Source organism: Rhinoraja longicauda, chromosome 22 (genome assembly GCF_053455715.1).
Source record: "Rhinoraja longicauda isolate Sanriku21f chromosome 22, sRhiLon1.1, whole genome shotgun sequence".
Taxonomy (NCBI): Eukaryota; Metazoa; Chordata; class Chondrichthyes; order Rajiformes; family Arhynchobatidae; genus Rhinoraja; species Rhinoraja longicauda.
Window position 1 is genome coordinate 22,634,678 of NC_135974.1, and position 18,599 is coordinate 22,653,276.

The 18,599-nt window shown below is 40.8% G+C and overlaps 1 protein-coding gene across 5 annotated transcripts in view; it reads left to right on the forward strand.

Moving 5' to 3' along the window:
• The window catches only part of rprd1b (regulation of nuclear pre-mRNA domain containing 1B), a 29,340-nt gene extending 15,937 nt beyond the window's left edge, over window positions 1-13,403 (forward strand). For 2 of the 5 annotated variants that reach the window (XM_078418971.1, XM_078418975.1), the window contains 5 exons: window positions 2,943-3,052; window positions 3,625-3,751; window positions 4,419-4,594; window positions 6,508-6,606; window positions 9,881-13,403. In XM_078418971.1, the coding sequence (XP_078275097.1) occupies window positions 2,943-3,052; window positions 3,625-3,751; window positions 4,419-4,594; window positions 6,508-6,606; window positions 9,881-10,030 (662 nt within the window). In that variant the 3' untranslated portion in view covers window positions 10,031-13,403. Of the gene's footprint in view, window positions 1-2,942; window positions 3,053-3,624; window positions 3,752-4,418; window positions 4,595-6,507; window positions 6,626-9,880 lie in introns of all 5 variants that reach the window. The other 3 variants (XM_078418972.1, XM_078418976.1, XM_078418974.1) reach the window with 2 other exon arrangements.
• The last annotated feature ends 5,196 nt before the right edge of the window (window positions 13,404-18,599 follow it).

Sequence of the window (18,599 nt, forward strand, 5' to 3'; positions counted from 1 at the left end):
TAGAACTTAATTGGTGGTGAGGTGGTCTCAATTGATTTTAAGGAGGTTATTTCATTTATTTGTGTATTTTCATGAATGGTTTTATTTTGTTTTAGCTGTGCTGAAAATCTAGTGGAAATGCAAAAGCCTAGAAACATTAGGGTTTACACCTCCACTCTTAATTTTCTATGTTGTGCAAACATCATTGAAATCAAAGAAATGAACAGAGCCATTCAGGGCCTGACTTGAGATTTAGTCTGAGAAAGGACATACCAGAAAATACGGTAATAGCTTGGTTTGTCTCGATTTATGTGCACAGATAATGTGAGAAGTTGAATTAATGACCTAGTTAATCACGCATTAGAGCTAGTGCTGAACCAACTGACCAATAAAATGATTAATTACAAAAACTTGAAGAATATGAAGAACTATTGGTGAAGTTGTAAAAGAAGGAAAAAAAATGGTAAGTGTAATGGAAAGGTGGTGCTAACATTATACCTTGTGTAATTAAACTTCCTTTATTTATCATTTATATTTTTGCAAGTGCTTCAATCAAATACATTTTCCGTTTCATCTGTTCCAGAGTGGGGAAGGAATAGGTTGAAATTGAGCGTTCCCCCGCAGGTAGAAAAAAAATCAATGATGTAACTCAAACCATCTCATCCACATCTGGTGGCTAGTGGATGATTCACTCCACATCCAGGTGCAGTGAGGTCAAACATAAAGAAAATGCTGGTGAATACTGGACCAGTCTGTTATAAACTTGGCCATTGTTGATTTTTTACAGAAGCATCCCTCACATTATCCTTCATCCTGCCTATTCATGAGAACTTCGACTGGCATGTAAATGTATTTACATTGACTCCTGAGGGGCGGGGCTGGAATTTGTGAGCTTTGTCTCAATCTTAGCACTTGTTCTGTTCCCCATTGGCTAGGAAGCACATTAGTGAAAGGTAGGTGGGAGCTATCTGGCTACCAGCAGTGTTCCTTTCTTAGAACACCCTGTGGGCCAGAAAAATCTTTGATTGTACTTTAGTCTGGTCCCCTTGCTCCATTTACCTCTATTTTTTCTGTCCCCTCCCCCCCCCTCTCCCCTTGATAACTACAGTTGTAACCTTCCCCACAATAGCTCCTCTTTCTCTTGTTTTGTCATTGCTGCTAATCTGTCACTCCCATGCTTCAGCTTTATTCCAAAGTCCCCCAGCTGCTGTCTTGCATCATTGTTTGTCAGCTGTCTGGGTTATGAGTTCATCCAGATGAGAAAAGAAGCTAAAGTAAGAAATGTTTGTATGTACAAATTACTGTGTACATGGTCTTGCTGGGTTCCTCTGCTGTTTTCTGTCATGCCATAAATGGTACACAGCCAAGATTACAGATGATTTGTGCTACTAATGCTGATGGAGTAACAGATGTTTGTCAGCATATTGAGAGATTTGTGCTAGTCAAATTGTACCATGGGGATTTTTTTTCCCATAATAGTTTAATGTGTCGTACAAAACATCGCACCTTCGGCAAAACATAATTTGCTCCTTTATTGACCTCTCACCCAAGATTAGAGCCTACATCTTGCAATAGCTGTGATGAATATTCCATATTACCACATCCAGCTTAGCCTGCATAATAAGATGGTTGTGAACAGTGAAGATGGTTGTGAAAGATTGCAGCAGGATCTGGATCGATTAGCCAGGAGGGCAGAGGAATGGTTGATGGAATTTAATAGAGAAGTGTGAGGTGTCACATTTTGGGACGTTGAACAAGGGCAGAACCTACACAGTAAATGGTAGACCTCTGAGTAGTGTTGTAGAGCAGAGGGATCTGGGAGTACAGATGCATGGTTCCTTGAAGTCACAGGTGGATAAGGTGGTCTAAAAGGCTTTTGGCACTTTGGCCTTCATCAGTCTCAGAGTATTGAGTATATTAGTTGGGAGGTCATGTTGCAGTTGTATAAGATGTTGGTGAGACCGTATTTAGAATATTCTGTTCAGTTCTGGGCACCATGTTATAGGAAAGATATTGTCAAGCTTGAAAGGGTTCAGAAAGGATTTACGAGGATATTGCCAGGACTAGAAAGTGTGCGCTATAGGGAGAGGTTGAGTAGGCTGGTCTCTATTCCATGGAGCGCAGGAGAATGATGGGAGCTTATAGAGGTTTACAAAATCATGAGAGGAATAGATCGGGTAGATGCACAGTCCCTTGCCCAGAGTAGGGGAATCAAGGACCAGAGGACATAGGTTCAAGGTGAAGGGGAAAAGATTTAATACGAATCCGAGGGATAACTTTATCACACAATGGGTGGTGGGTGTATGGAACAAGCTACCAGAGGAGGTAATTGAGGCTGGGACTATCCCATCGTTTAGGAAACAGTTAGACAGGTACATGGATAGGACAGGTTTGAAGTTGATATGGACCAAGTGCAGGCAAGTGGGACTAGTGTCGCTGGGACATTGTTGGCCAGTGTGGGCAAGTTGGGCCGAAGGGCCTGTTTCCACACTATCACTCTATGACTCTCTAATAAGTAATTAAATCAACATTTTCAGAATTGACTGCTTTCCCAACATTTCCTTAATTACAAATTGCACAACTACAGCGGTGGAGACCTAATCCTTGTCTGCACTCCAGCTGATGTTAACCAATTTACTCAGTACCAGTTTGTTTAACTCTGTAAAGTATCACTAGCAAAAGCTCTTGTTTTCATAGGTGAAGAGAAGCGAGCACCAAAACGTACCTATCCCATTGTTGAAGGGCCTGTTTCCACACTATCACTCTATGACTCTCTAATAAGTAATTAAATCAACATTTTCAGAATTGACTGCTTTCCCAACATTTCCTTAATTACAAATTGCACAACTACAGCGGTGGAGACCTAATCCTTGTCTGCACTCCAGCTGATGTTAACCAATTTACTCAGTACCAGTTTGTTTAACTCTGTAAAGTATCACTAGCAAAAGCTCTTGTTTTCATAGGTGAAGAGAAGCGAGCACCAAAACGTACCTATCCCATTGTTGAAGATGAAGAAGATGATGATTACAGAGTCAATTTCTCCCCTATTGATACTGGCACAAGTCCAATGTTGGTATGTATTTGAAGCCAAGGCAACATTACAAATTAAGCTAAAAATCTTTGGTGTGTGTGTTGTAATTCCATATAGGATTATTATATTATAAATATTGATGCATCCTAAATATCCATCACTGACAATATCAGCCGTTCCCACGGATATGATACTATGTTTATCCTCAAAGCCTTCATAACTCTTATACTAAACAGGTAACATAACTTTGTCAATAAAGTTTTAATCTGCTTATTATCAAAGCACACAATGTGTCCAACTTTTCATGTTCATCGACACTATTCTCAGAAATGCCCACACTGATTATGTGCATTCTTTTAATTGCAGTATATTTGCTTGTTTGTGTGAAAGCTTGAATCCTTCATCCAGTTCGAGTAGTTCACTATAGGCAATTTGTTCAGCATTTTTCTAACATCAAATTAATTTTGTATAATTGTTTCATTAGCATGCCGACTTAATTATTTATTTGTTTTCCTTAATTATACCTTCTGAATCTAAATATCTTGCTTTGCATATCATTAGTTGGTTTTGTTTACACTGGCAAGTATACTCTTATTATATTCTTTTGTTTTAAGACTGAAAACCTGATTAAAGCTTTACAAGACTTGGAAAATGCAGCATCTGGGGATGCAACTGTTCGTCAGAAGATTGCATCATTACCCCAAGAAGTGCAAGACGTTTCACTCCTGGAGAACATTGCAGGTAGCGAGTTTGCTCTATAAATATTGATTGTTTGGGATGGATAATATGTTCTTACTGTAGCATTGCAATTAATGCATCTTTATAAAATTATAAATAGGTTAACAAACCGTGATCACAATGACCAATTATGGGAGAAATATGAATCAAAATCATATTGGAAATTAACATCCATCATTGACCACAAAATTTTTTGTGTACAATAGCTAGATGCACCCAAAATGTTAGCCTGGATTTCCTCTTGATAGTTGCTTTTACTTTTTCTTTTGTTTTAAGTTCATGTAAATAATGAGCAGAAAAATTTGGAGGAATCTATCTGGTAGTTCCTTCCTTCCATTGTACTAATTATACTTGGACGAATAGAGATGATCACAAAACAACTTGAAAATCCAAATTTCTGGTGACTTAGACTAATTAAGTAGTTTCGCAAAGATTTATTTTCACAACGAACTATAGTAAATGCCTGATTGGTTCTCCGCACTTAAGTTGAGGGTTTTAGTTAAATTATTATTGTTGTTTCAGACATTCTATTATTTGTCCCCAAATCTCTGAAGGCAGTTTTATTTATTCTTCCAGCCACAAGTATCAAATTAACTTGCTGTTAATTTTCCTGAAACTTACTTAAAAATTAATTGTAGTGTTGTTAATTTTGTCTGTTTCCTGCATGTAGATAAAGCAACTGCGGAAAGACTATCAAAAATCGTTGATGAGGCTTGTTTGCTGTTAGCTGAGTACAATGGGCGTCTAGCAGCAGAACTGGATGACCGACGGCAACTGGCAAGAATGCTGACTGAATACATCAATAGTCAGAAGGAGATCCTGGGAGAGAAAGAGAAAAAGCTAGCGGTGGGTACCTTGTTCCGTCTAACAACCTTAATGTTTAAACATCAATCTGTGACAGCCTAAAAATCCCCATGGTTAATCTGAGCCTTAAATAGGTCATGCTTATTATAATTCATGTGCAAAACTGGAGATTTTTAAAAATACAACTAAACACCAACTGCTGGAGCAACTCAGTGGATCAAGCAACATCTGTGGAGGGAATGCACCCCTCCCAACCCTTCCGAATTTGGCAGAAAGTTTCCGCTTTTTTCATTTCCGCCATTCCAATTTTGCCTCACATTTTTCCGCAAAACAGTGGGTAATTGCAATTTATCAATTCGGCCGCTAGAGGTCGCTAGGGGTTCCACAAGAAATCCCCCCGCCCTGGAAGTCTCCCCAAAAAAAGTGGCACCCAGGCTGGGCAAGGCAGCCAATCTTGACCTCACCGGGACTCCCATGGCCGATCGGTGGGTTTAATTTGGAACCTGCGGCCGGGGCTCTGGAACTCCAGCCCAGCTGGAGCCAGCGCATAACCGACTTTCTTGGACAGCTGGATAAACCAGAAAAGCTCTGGAACCAAGAGTGCCAGAAAATCAGTGGTGGAACTATTAATGAGTAAATATCGAATTTAAGTGCAAGATTATACAACTATATAATTAATTAAGACAGAGTTAAAATATAAAACACAGCAGAAAAGCCAATTATCACCTTTTTGGGCTGATTATCAATTAATGTGCGAATTTACTTCAACAAGTACTTCCGTATGCTTAGTCGAGTCGCATATATCAACTCTTTCTTCATAACTTAGTCATACATTTTATGACCATTGTTCTTTTATTCAATACCGAGAGAATTGGGATGTGTAAAGAAAAAGCAAAATAGAAAAAACAAAACAATTTTTTCTTTGTGTTGCAAAAAGTATCTGTTCAATAACCTTTCTATAAATAGCAGAATATACTCATGATAGGCCTGACATTGTACATGTAGCCCAAGAATTACAGACTGTTGGAAATAATAGTCGTTTTTCACACATGAATGTAGTGCATTTGGCCTGCATATCTTTTTTTTGCTGAAAAGGTGCATTACGCACCATATTATGAATTTTGATGTAAAATTCTGAATTTTGGACATCAAAATTATGAATTTGTAAAATCAAATGTTGGGAGGTCTGGGAATGGATAGATGATATTTCAGGTTGGGAACCTTCTATAGGCTGATTTAACGGACTCACTGAGCTCCTCCAGAGTACTTCATGTTTTGTTCAAGGTTCCAACATCTGCAGTCCATCGTGTGTCCATTTGTTTTCTCTAATAAGTGCATTTATCTTGAGATTGTTTTAGAATGCTTCTTCAGAAAAGAGAGATGTATGGTATGTGCTTGTAAATTTAATGCATCATATTCTATGCCTCTCTAATATCTTAACAGTTTCAATTAACATTTGGCAATCCAAGCAGGTGGAATGTAGGATAGTACAGATATTTCGCCCCACGATGGTTATGCTGAACGTAATGCCAAAATAAACAAATTTTATTTGCTTGCACATGGTCCATTTCGTTCCATTCCCTACGTGTCCATGTCCATCAAAAGCTTCTTTAACGTCACTGTTGTCTATGGCTGCCCTTGGCAGTACATTCTGGGAACCCATCACTCTCTGAACAAAAAAACTTGCCCAGCATATTTCCTTTAAACTTTGTCCCTCTCACCTTAAGGCGATGCTGTCTCGTCTTTGATATTTCCATGCTGGGAATCTGACTGTTTACCCTATCTATGCAGCTCATAATTTTATATACTTCTATCTGGTCTCCTCAACCTCTGGCATTCCAGAGAAAATAGTTCAAGTCTGTTCAACCTGGCTAATATCCTCTAATCCTGACATTGTTCCGGTGAACCTCCTCTACACCTCTCCAAAGGTTTATTTTCCTTTATACCCTGTGCAGCAACTGGAACTGCATGCAATACACCAAATCGGCCTGACAGTGGAGCTATACATCTGCATCTACTGTGCATCTACTCATCTACTGTATCCGCTGTTCCAGGTGTGACTCCTATATATCGGTGAGACCATGTGCAGGCTCAGCGATCATTTTTCTGAACACCTTCGCTCAGTCCGCCTAAATCTATTTGATCTCCTGGTTGCTAAACACTTTAACTCTTCGTCCTATTCCCATATTGACATTTCTGTCCTGTGCCTCCTCCATTGTCATAGGGTGAGGCCAAACACAATTTGGAGGAACAGCACCTCATATTTCGCTTGGGCAGCTTACAACCCAGCGGTATGAACATTGACCACTAACTTTGATGTAACCCTTGCTTTCCCTCTCTCTCCACCCCTCCCCTAGTTCTCTGACCAGTCTGACTGTCTTCCTGATAACATTTTATCTTCTATGCCTCATTGTCACTTTCCCCTAGCTAACAATGATCTAGTCTACATTTTCCTTGACCATTATCCCCTTTGATCACTCGTTTTCACATCTTACCCGTCCATAAATCTGTGTCTCCCTCTCCCCTGACTCTCCGTCTGAAGAAGAGGCTCGACCCGAAACAACACCCATTCCTTGTATCCAGAGATGCTGCCTATCCCGCTGAGTTACTCCAACATTTTGTGTCTATCATCGATGTAAACCAGTATCTGCAGTTCCCTCCCAAACATTGGATACTTGCCAGTTCTACAGTCCTGCAATCTCCTCTCTTGTCTCTCAATAACCTGGGAGAAATTCCACCAGTCCCTGGTGATTCATCTACCTTAATGCGCTTCAAAAGCCTCAACACCACCTCCTCCTTGATTTCAAATTGTCCCTGCAAGTTATTCTCCATGCTGTCCTCCATGTCCTTCTTGGTGAATACAGATGCAAAGTACTGTTGGTATCTCATCTACATCCTATGAGGCCAAACAAAAATTCCTTCCTTTCTCCTTGGTTACTCTCTTGTTTGTAATGTACGTACAAAAAGTGTTGGTATTTTCTTGAATCCGAATCACCAAAGCCATTTCATGGCCCCTTTTGTCCAGTTTAACTGCCCGCTTGAGGTCTTTCCTCTTTGCTTTATATTCCTCAGAGGCCCTGTCTGATTAAATTGTCTTAAACCTTGCATGCACTTCCTTTCTTTAAAAACTGAATTTGCTACCTGTCTGATTTTCCAAGCTTCCCTTACCTTGCCATACTTATCCCTCATCCTTTTTGGAACATGTTGATCCTGAATTTTGATCAACTGGCCTTTAAATGACTATTGCGTTTCAGACACTGACTTGCCCTATAACAATTGCTCTGTCTCGACCCGAAACGTCACCCATTCCATCTCTCCTGAGATGCTGCCTGATTCGCTGAGTTACTCCAGCTTTTTGTGATACCTTCGATTTGTACCAGCATCTGCAGTTATTTTCCTACACTGCTCTGAATTTACTCCCTTTAGCTCCTGCCGAATAACATCTGCCATACTCAAATTTAGTACCTCCCTGCTATGTCTAGAATTATCCCTATTGAAACGAATCTTCAAACATGGAGTTGTGACCACTACCCCAAAATGCACTTCCACTGAAACACCAGTTACTTGGCTCGTTTCCCAATGCATGTATGTTCTCCTCTCAGGTTATACTATCCACATGCTATATTACGAAACCCTCTTAGATCCACCTGATAAATTCTGCTTTGCCTAAGCCTTTGGCACTGAGCAAGTCCCAGTCAATATTGGGGAAGTTAAAATCATCCTATTGCTTTGGCAACTTTCAGTAATCTGTCTACATGTTTTTTTCTCTATCCCCTTCTGGCTATTAAGCTGAGAGTACAATACATTTGCAGTGATTGCACCTTTCTTATTTTTGAGCGCTACCCATAACCCCATGGCAAATGAACCCTCCACTATGTCCTCTCTGAGTGCCAGCGTGATATTCTCCCTGATTATTAGAGCAACCTTTTATTGCTTCAATATTGCTTATTGCCCAAAGCAAAGAAAACTTGTAACACGGAGCTGCCAGTCATATCCCTCTCGTAACCAAGTCTCCGTAATGGTCATAAAATTATAGTTACAAACACTGATGTAGGTTCATCTGCTTTACCCACAATACTCATTGCATTGAAATAAACAAATTTCACTCCATCACTCTCACCACATTACTCAACCTCTCCCTCCTATTCTTCTTGTGAGATTTAGTTTCTAACTTCGACCTTGCCATCAGTCTTATTTTCTGACCTACAATTCTAGTTTCCACCTCCCTGCATTCTAGTTGAAACACTCCAAAATAGCACTAACGAACCTCACTGCAAGGGTATTGTTCCCATTCCAATTCAGATGCAACTGTCCCTCTTGTACAGGCCACCTTTGCCCCAAAGGATTTGCTGGTGGTCTGAAGATCTGTTGTATCATCCTGTTTGTAATCTCACTAACACGTGGCACTGGAAGTTATCTAGAGGTTACTACCCTTGGCGGTCCTGCTATTTAACTTTTTTTCTAACTCCCTATTCACTTGGCAGGACCTCATCCCTTGTCCTACCCATGTTGGTGCACACCGACTTCTGGCTGTTCACCCTCCCCCGTGAGAACGTTCTGCAGCTGCTCCAAGACATCCTGGACCCTGGCACCAGGGAGGCCACACACCGTTCTGAAGTCTCGTTTGCTCCTGACTGTCCTGCTAACTAATGAGTCTTCTATTATTATGGCCCTGCCTGACTATTCCATTCCCTGCTGTGCCTCAGAAAGGTTTTGGAAGGGGAATGGCCATGGATGTCCTGCACTCTGCCTACTTCCTTTCCAGGTGGCCACCTATCTACTCAGTGTCTGTACCTTAGGCATGACCACCTCACTACAAGTCCTATCTATGGTACTCTCTCACCCCATGAATGAGCCCGAGGTCTTCCAGTTGTAGCTGCAATTCCCTGCTGCGGTCTGCAAGGTGTTACGGCCGGGCGCACTTCCCACAGCTGTAGTCCTCGGGGACACTGGAAGTTTCCCTGACTTCCAACATCCTGCAGGAGGAGCATTCCACGTTGTCACCTGCCATTTTTACTGTGCTAAGATCAGTGAGGAATTGCACAAAAGAACAGACTGTACTTTATCCTGCCATCACCCTCTGCTTAGCTCCCTCGTTGAAGCCTCAGAGCCAAAGCCTCCACACTTACCCTCAAATGTCACATAATTTCAACACAGTCATTCCCTGTTGGCCAGTCTGCTACAACCTCGTTTTAATTAGCTGCTGTGCCTCTCAATAAATTCATCAAACTGCTCCTTTTTAAACTGACCCACTGCTCCTCTGATCATTGAAATTTACTACAGGGGATTATTAGTGTTCAATCATAACTTTCATTTTTTCTTTTCTAGGAATATAAGCAGAAATTGGCTCAAGTTACACAAGTTCGGAAGGAGCTGAAGTCTCACATCCAGAACTTGCCAGACCTATCATTGCTTCCAAATGTTACTGGTGGTTTAGCACCACTGCCTTCCGCTGGCGACCTTTTCTCCAGTGACTGAACCTGTACATTCATCTCGAGTGTCAAACCACAATACCTCCACTGTGTGCAACGTTTTGATGGAGTGGACCTGGGATATACAACAGAACTAAATCTGCAAGGCCAAACTTTTAAGGCACCTGTGTGCAGAATGCATTTGAGCTGTAGTACCCCTAACGTGATGGCTAACAGCAGATTGAAGGAAAATTGAAGAAAAGATTGAGGAAAATAAACGCTATTCAAAGTCACTGCTGTTCACCTACAAGTTCCAAACACACTTCAAGTCTAAAGATGATGGAAGCTCTAATCAGGATGTCAGGTGACATCTGTTGTGATAATGTGAACCAAATAAACAACATAAGCGGTTTGCATGAGTCCATGGCACAGAACCTCCTTATTTTATCAAGCTTTAATATTTCAGGAAATTGTTGGTGGTGAAGATTGTGCAGCATTGCTGGTTGCTTCTATGCATTTCTTAATTGCATCTAAATGTGACATGTTAAATGCGAATTTCTCCTGATTGACCAATCACTTTGCCCTTTTAAGCAAAATTATTTAAACTTTTTTTTGTGAATGTCCCTCCAAGTATATGGAAACTCAAACTTTAACCATGACTACTACATAACCTGCAAGTTTCTAACATTCGGCTGGTGCTTTCAAAAAGCTGCTCCTTCCAGTTTACATTGAGAGCACAAACCCTTTCGTGTTTAATTCAAACATTGGTTATTCCTAAAGAAAATGCTATTTCATTGTTGAAAGTGAGGCTACCAGTACAGGATGAAGAATTATTTCAAGGCTTTCCCATTGGGGCTTTCAATAAATCTGACAATACTGCTATGTCTTCAGTGACACATTCTGACAGTGTTTCAGGCATCAAGCAATTTGTCAAGGTGATTGCTGAATTTGGTTTTGTACTGTGGGCTCATAATTCTGCTATGTTAACTATAGTAAAGTCTGCTCCATTTCAAGTTTTGTATCGCATGGTTGTACATTATGTTGTGTTCCAGCTATTTGGTGGAATGGAGTTAAATCAATGTTAACCAAATTGTTTTTTCTTTAATTTAAATCCAAACATTATTTTAAAGAATGCCAACCTGAATTAAATCTTTTTAGTCATATAAACTAAAACTTGATTTTATCTTATACGGGACATAACTTTTTGAAAATAATCCTTATTTTAAGTTTGAACATTTTTGAACCTGCTATAAAGAAGCATTTTAACTGATACTGACATTTAGCCCATTACAGTAAAAAGGTCTGAGATTACTTGTTTTTTTTTCTTCCTAACCTTTTATTAACAATTCGGTTAAAACTGTACTTGTAGAAAAAATTTCAGCTGAGAAGCACATTATTGAAAAGTAACATAATGTCATCGTAAATGTGCAAGCTTTTGCGTGAATTCAAATGGATTAAAAGCTTGTACATTTAATGTTAAGTATTTTCCCATTAGATTTAGTCCAGCAGTAACTGACAATTATTTAAGTTTAAAAAAAAAAAGATTTCAGCCACCATGGCCAGGTACTGTAAAGATTTCCTTAGTCATGGCAACATCACATTCTTTTCTGTTTGACAATGGCTGAAGTTGTATGAATAGACTTAGATGCATCTTTATGGGTAAGAAACATTGCACACAAAATTGTGCGTGGTATTTAACACATTTTTCATTTCAAGGGAAAAAGTGTCCATATTTTTCAGTGTAGGTACTAAGAAGGACAGTAAAGGTATTTAAATCTCTCCAAATAGAGATTCTGAAGTAGTTATATCTCAGTAGCGTCAATATTAGAATTAAACCCCAAGATGTAACAGCTGACTCCAAGTAACAACTTTGGCTTTCAGACAGTTGAGTTGCATTATTATTAGGTTTGGAGGATTGAATTAATTGAATGGAGCCTTCCACCGCGACTCGATCATCACTAATCACCATCTGATTAGATAAATAAGCTGGAAACATTTGTAATACAGGAATTTCTACCTGGCAATGATGAAAAGTGCAGGCCACAGAGAAAATTGCATTGATTTGAGAAAGGAACAAAATGCTCTGTGGAATATCAAATTAGTCTGTACAGTTTACATTTTGTTTGTGGGAACCGCTTGGGACTATCGCACCATACAGACTACATAGTGGTTCATTTATTTTTAAAGGGCTGTTCGTCAAGGTTTGACGATCTAACATCAGCTTGGGTATCTTGAAATAGTTATTTTTCCTTACGATTGAAAGTTGATAGTTTTCTGGAAAATAGTTCCTGTCTTTGCAATCAATATAAGGATTATAGTTTAACATTTTAAAGTGTATTCTTCAAAGATCACTAATTTCTATGAGTAACCAAATTATTAGCATTTGTAATTTGTTCCAAGAACTTGTATATAACCTCAATGTCTCCTTCACACACACATACATGCAATAATTTGTCAAACATTCTGTCTAAATAGTTACTTGAAAATTATGCTTGGTAAGGTTGAGGATTAGGCATTTTGCAAAACCTACCTTCTACTTATGAAATTCTCAAAGGTAGTATTTGCACAATTTATTCTGGGGAAGCTGAGTATTTTCAATATTGGCAAATATGGCAATTTTGCACAAGGTTGAGTATCTGTCAGTGAATGATCTCTGTGTAAACGTGTAATATTCTCAGGGGAATTGCATCTTTTTATCTCCCAAAGCAAGTGTACTATGTTGGATTCATCATCTTTATGGTCAGCTATTTATGGTTTCTGTTTCAAATGATTGTGTCATGGTACCAAATGTGGAAGGCTGTTTAATGTGCAATGAAATGCAAAGCAAATTGTAGTGTTATCATGTAATGTAACACCCTCCAGAATATGCCTTGTCAGTACCATGCATAATTTTCACAGGTCTTGTGAAATGGAGCATTCTGAAAAAGGTTATTTGTTTAGTTTGTGGGTATCTTCTCACCATACAAATGTGCAGAAACCTTTGAATGTATTTGTAAGAAGCCTTAATAAAACTAGAAATATTGATAGAAATCGGATTGCCAGCAAATGTATAATGGGGTAATGTTGAATTAGAAAAGATGCCCATCCAAACCTGTCCTATTTGTGTGTATTTGGCCAATATCTAAACTTTTCCTATCGATGAACCTGATCAAGTGACATTATTGTATCAGTTACTTTATACGGCAGCTCATTCCATACACCCACAGCCCTCTGTGTGGGAAATGTTGCCCCTCAGGTGCCTTTTAATTTTTTTTCCCCTCTTACCTTAGACCTATGCCCTCTAGTTCTCGATTCCCCTATCTTGGGAAAAGTCTACATTCACCATATCCGCCTTATGATTTTATACTCTTCTATAAAATCACCTTTCCACTTCCTGCTGTTGAAGGAGTAAAATCCTAGCCTGCCCTATCCTTCCCTATCTCTCAGGCCTTTGAATCCCAGCAACGTCCTTTTAAATCTTCTCTTAATCTATTAGTCTTAATTGCATCTTTCCGATAGGAGGATGACCAAAACTGAACTACTTAGAGTTTATTTTTTCCTTATTTCTCTAAAAGTTTTCCTCGCATTTATTCGAAGAATTATCTCTATTAAAATGGTATAATGTTATAAAGCAAAGCGTAATTTAGTTTTTAAAACAGCAACTCATATTTGGCTTGGGTAGCTCATGACCCAGCGTGCTGAATTCTCTAATTTTAAGTAACTTCCACCTACACTCCCCTCGGTTCTCCTCTTCCTGCTTGCCTCCCCCTGCCTCCATCCTAGTCATCTGACCAGTTCCATCTTTCACCACATTGTATCCCGCTTGAGATCACGCCTTCCCTAGCCACCAATGGACCGACCAGGACACCACCCTGCCTGAGGTAATGTGTTGCCAGCCCTGGTTGCTCCTGCTCTTTTCTCGCCTCCAGCTGTTCAACCCCATAGTCTACTTTCAGTCTGAAGAAAGATCCCAATTTGAAACATCATATATCCTTTTTTTTCTCCAGAGATGCTACCTGACCCACTGAGTTACTCCAGCACTATGTGTCTATCTTCGGTATAAACCAGCATATACAATTCTTTGTTTCTACTTTTTGTAATTTAGTTTAGTTTAGAGATACAGCATAGTGATGTGCCCTTGGGCCCATGCTGACCATCGATCATTCATTCACACTAGTCCCGTGTTATCCCACTTCCCCACCCACTCACTGCACATTCGGGCACAATTTACAGAGTCCAATGAACCTACAAACACGCACATCTTTAGAATGTGGGAGGAAACCAGAGCACCCAAAGGAATTCCATATGGTCACAGAGAGAACATGCAAACTCCACATCGATATTACCCCAGGTCAGTATTGAACCTGGGTCTCTGGCACTGAGACAGCAGTGCACCCAGCTGCACAACTGTGTCACAAAGTAATGCCCTTAATAATGATTGTACTGAAGTCTGGTTTCTTTTTACTGGATGCAACTTACTTAAAACGATCCTTCCTATGACCATTGTACTTATAATCAAAGTAGTTTGCCTCTGTCGCTAACATGCTCCGAGTTAGATTAAATTAAATACATTCTGGCAAATTTTGCCGTGGCACCTGATCTGGGACGAGTGAAGCCATTTACTATTGATTACAAGAAAGAAGACACAAACTCCATTGTTTTGATCACCAGTAGAACATGTTCTTCCTCGGGATTGCCTCGTGTGCTCTGGTATCCTCCCACACTCCAAAGACGTACAGGTTTGTATGTTAATTTGGCTTCGGCAAAAATTCTAAACTGCCCCAAGTGTGCAGGATAGCATAAGTGTTCGGGGATCGCTGGTCGACACAGACTCGGTGGCTCGAAGGGCCCGTTTCCGCACTGTATCTCTAAACTAAACTAAATTAAGGCTCTGTTTACTCCCGATAACTCACTCAGTGCTCCCAATTTTAAAACCACCTCCTTGTGTCTGATTTGTGTCAATGGCTCTTCATTCCCTATTCTCTGTAGATTTAGCCCATTAACTAGCTGACCCTCTAATTGGGTTATATTATGCAAGCATAAACCCTTGCAATATCGACCCATTGTTCACATTCTCCAGAATCACTTCCCTTAAACCTTTTTTAAATCTTTGTGGTTTGGTCACTGATCCTATCATCATCCTTAGGAGAAGTAACGAACTAAGGATTTTAAAGAGAGTGTTTTAGGAAAACATTCTTAATCCTTGTGTCTCTAAGATATTCTTCTTACGATTCAAATTCTTTGTAAATGCCAAATGTTTATTCCCAGATTATTTATCAATTAAACTACATTGTCAATGGGGTACTTAGTGCTAGTCCAAAGATATGTGGAATTAATTCATGTGAATCAGCTTTATTTTCTGCATTGAGTACAATTGAATACGTTGATTAAAAAGAGCGCCAAAGGCCCGGTTCAAGTCTTTTCCGTGAAGGTCAGGAAGAAGCAGCGAAAGCGAGTATTGGCTGGAAGTCGGTGAGTCAGAGAGAAAGAAGATTTACAAAGAGCGCCAAAGGTGCAGGTTTGAGTAATTTACAACGTAGCCCTAAAGTAGTTGATTAGATAACAGATAAAGAAGAGCGGCCTTGTGGAGGTGGTGCCTTGGTGAGTAAGGTGTGAGTCTTTGGCTTGAGAGTCTACGGCGAGGAGGCTAAGGCAAGAAGGCTACACTTGATCGAAATTTGTGATTTTTGCCCACTGAAGAAATGGCAGGTAGGTTGGTACAGTGTGTTTCCTGCAGGATGTGGGAAGTCACGGACACCCCTGGTGCTTCTGGAAACTACACCTGCAGAAATTGTGTCCAGGTGCAGCTCCTGAATGAACGTGTTGGGGAACTGGAGAAGCAGCTGGATGACTTCAGGGCCATCTGGGAAAACGAGAGTTTCCTGGACAAGACCTTCAGTGAGGTTGTCACACCAAGAGTACCGGAGAAGCGAAGGTGTGTAGGAAAATAACTGCAGATGCTGGTACAACTCGAAGGTATCACAAAATGCTGGAGTAACTCAACAGGTCAGGCAGCATCTAGGAGAAGGAATGGGTGACGTTTCGGGTTGAGACCCTTCTTCAGAGGAGCAAAGGTGTGACTGAGAAAGAGGAATGCAGGAGACATGCACCCTGGCTGTACCTAATGAAAACAGGTACACCCTCTTGGGAGTTGTCGGGGCAGACGACGCTTCCAGTCCAAGCGGCGGATAAGTTGGTGGCTCCAATCCTAGCATTGAGACTCGACCGGCGAGACTGACGTCGGGCAGAGCCATAGTAGTGGGTGACTCCATTGTCCGAGGTGCAGACAGGAGATTCTGTGGCGGCAGGCGAGACTCGAGGATGGTGTGTTGCCTCCTTGGTGCCAAGGTGCAAGATATCTCGGACCAACTTCAGAACATCCTCGAGAGGGAAGGTGAGCAGCCGGAAATAGTTGTGCATGTGGGCACAAACGACGTCAGGAAGAAGAGGAAGGAGGTTCTGCAACATGAATTTAGAGAGTTCGGAAGAAGACTGAAAAGCAGGACTTCTAGGATGGTTATCTCTGCATTGCTTCCTTTACCTCGTGCTGGTGAGGGCAGGAACAGAGCGATAGGGGATCTAAATGTTTGGTGAGGGGGCTGGTGCAGGGAGCAGGGATTTAGATTTATAGACCACTGGGGTAGGGGTGACCTGCACAAAAGGAACGGGTTACACCTTAACTGGAGGGGAACCCACATTCTGGCAGGCAGGTTTGCTAGTGCTACACGGGTGGGTTTAAACTAAATAGCAGGGGGAAAGGGTTGACAAGTTGAGAGTATAAAGATGGAGTTAAAGGGGAAGTGAGTACAGGAAAAGTTAAAAAAGAATCCCAAATTAATGGGAAGGAAAGTTCGAGAAGGAATAAGAGAGTATGGTCAGGGGCAATAGTGAGTGTGAGAGGGGAGGTGAATACCAAAGTTATGGTGTTGTATATGAATGCACGAAGAATAAGAAATAAAGTGGATGAGCTTGAGGCTCAGTTAGGGATTGGCAAGTTTGATGTAGGAATTACAGAGACATGGCTGCAAGTGGATCAGGACTAAGAACTGAAAATTCAGGGGTATACGTCCTATCGAAAAGACAGACAGGTGGGCAGAGGGGGTGGGGTAGATCTGTTGGTAAGGAATTAAATTCAGTCCCTTGTGAGGGGTGACATAGAATCAGAAGATGTAGAGTCATTGTGGATAGAACTGAGGAATTGTACGGGTAAAAATACCTTAATGGGAGTTACCTACAGGCCCCCATTCAGTAGCCTGGATATAGGGTGCAAGTTGAATCAAATTGGCATGCAGCAAAGGTAATGATACGGTGGTTATGGGAGATTTCAACATGCAGGTAGACTGGGGAAATCAGGTTGGTACTGGACCCCAAGAAAGGAAATTTGTGGAGTGCCTCCGAGATGGATTCGTAGAGCAGCTTGTACTGGAGCTACCAGGAAGAAGGCAATTTTGGATTTAGTGTTGTGTAATGAACCAGATTTGATAAGGGAACGCAAGGTAAAGGAGCCGTTAGGAAGTAGTGACCATAATATGATACGTTTTAATCTATAATTGTGAGGGAGAAGGTAAAATCAGAAGGGTCATTAGTTCAGTTGAAGAAAGTGGACTATGGAGGCATGAGAGAGGAACTGGCCAAAGTTGACTGGAAAGAGACCTTAGCAGGGATGACAGTGGAACAACAATGACAGGTATTTCTGGGAATAATACAGAAGGTGCAGGATCATTTCATTCCAAAGAGGAAACAAGATTCTAAGGGGAGTAATGGGCGACTGTGGCTGACAAGGGAAGTCATCCAGAGGATTGGGAAACTTTTAAATAGCAACAGAAAATAACTAAAAAGGCAATAAGGGGAGGAGAAAAGATGAGGTACGAAGGTAAGCTAGCCAAGAATATATAGTAAAAGCTTCTTTAGGTATGTGAAGAGGAAAAAAATAGTTAAGTTAAATGTGGGACCCTTGATGACAGAAACAGGTGAATTTATTATGGGGAACAAGGAAATGGCATTTCCAATGAACAGGTACTTTGGATCTGTCTTCACGAAGGAAGACACAAACAACCTCTCAGATGTACTAGTGGCCAGAGAAACCTAGAGTGATGGAGGAACTGAAGGAAATTCACATTAGGCAGGAAATGGTGTTGGGTAGACTGATGGGACTGAAGGCTGATAAATCCCCAGAGCTTGATGGTCTGCATCCCAGGGTACTTAAGAAGGTGCTCCAGAAATCGTGGATGCATTGGTGATCATTTTCCAATGTTCTATAGATTCAGGATCAGTTCCTGTAGACTGGAGGATAGCTAATGTTATTCCACTTTTTGAGAACGGAGGGAGAGAGAAAACAGGAAATTATAGACCAGTTAGCCTGACATCAGTGGTGGGGAAGATGCTGGAGTCAATTATAAAAGATGAAATAGTGGCATATTTGGGTAGCAGAAATAGGATTGGTCCGCGTCAGCATGGATTTACGAAGGGGAAATCATGCTTGACTAATCTTCTGGAATTTTTTGACTACCCTCCTTTATATTCTTGGCTAGCTTACCTCATCTTTTCCTCCAAATTTGAGGAAGGACAGCCTCGCTATTGAGGGAGTGCAGCATAGGTTCACGGGGTTAATTTCCCGGATGGCGGGACTGTCATACGTTGAAAGAATGTTGAGTGAC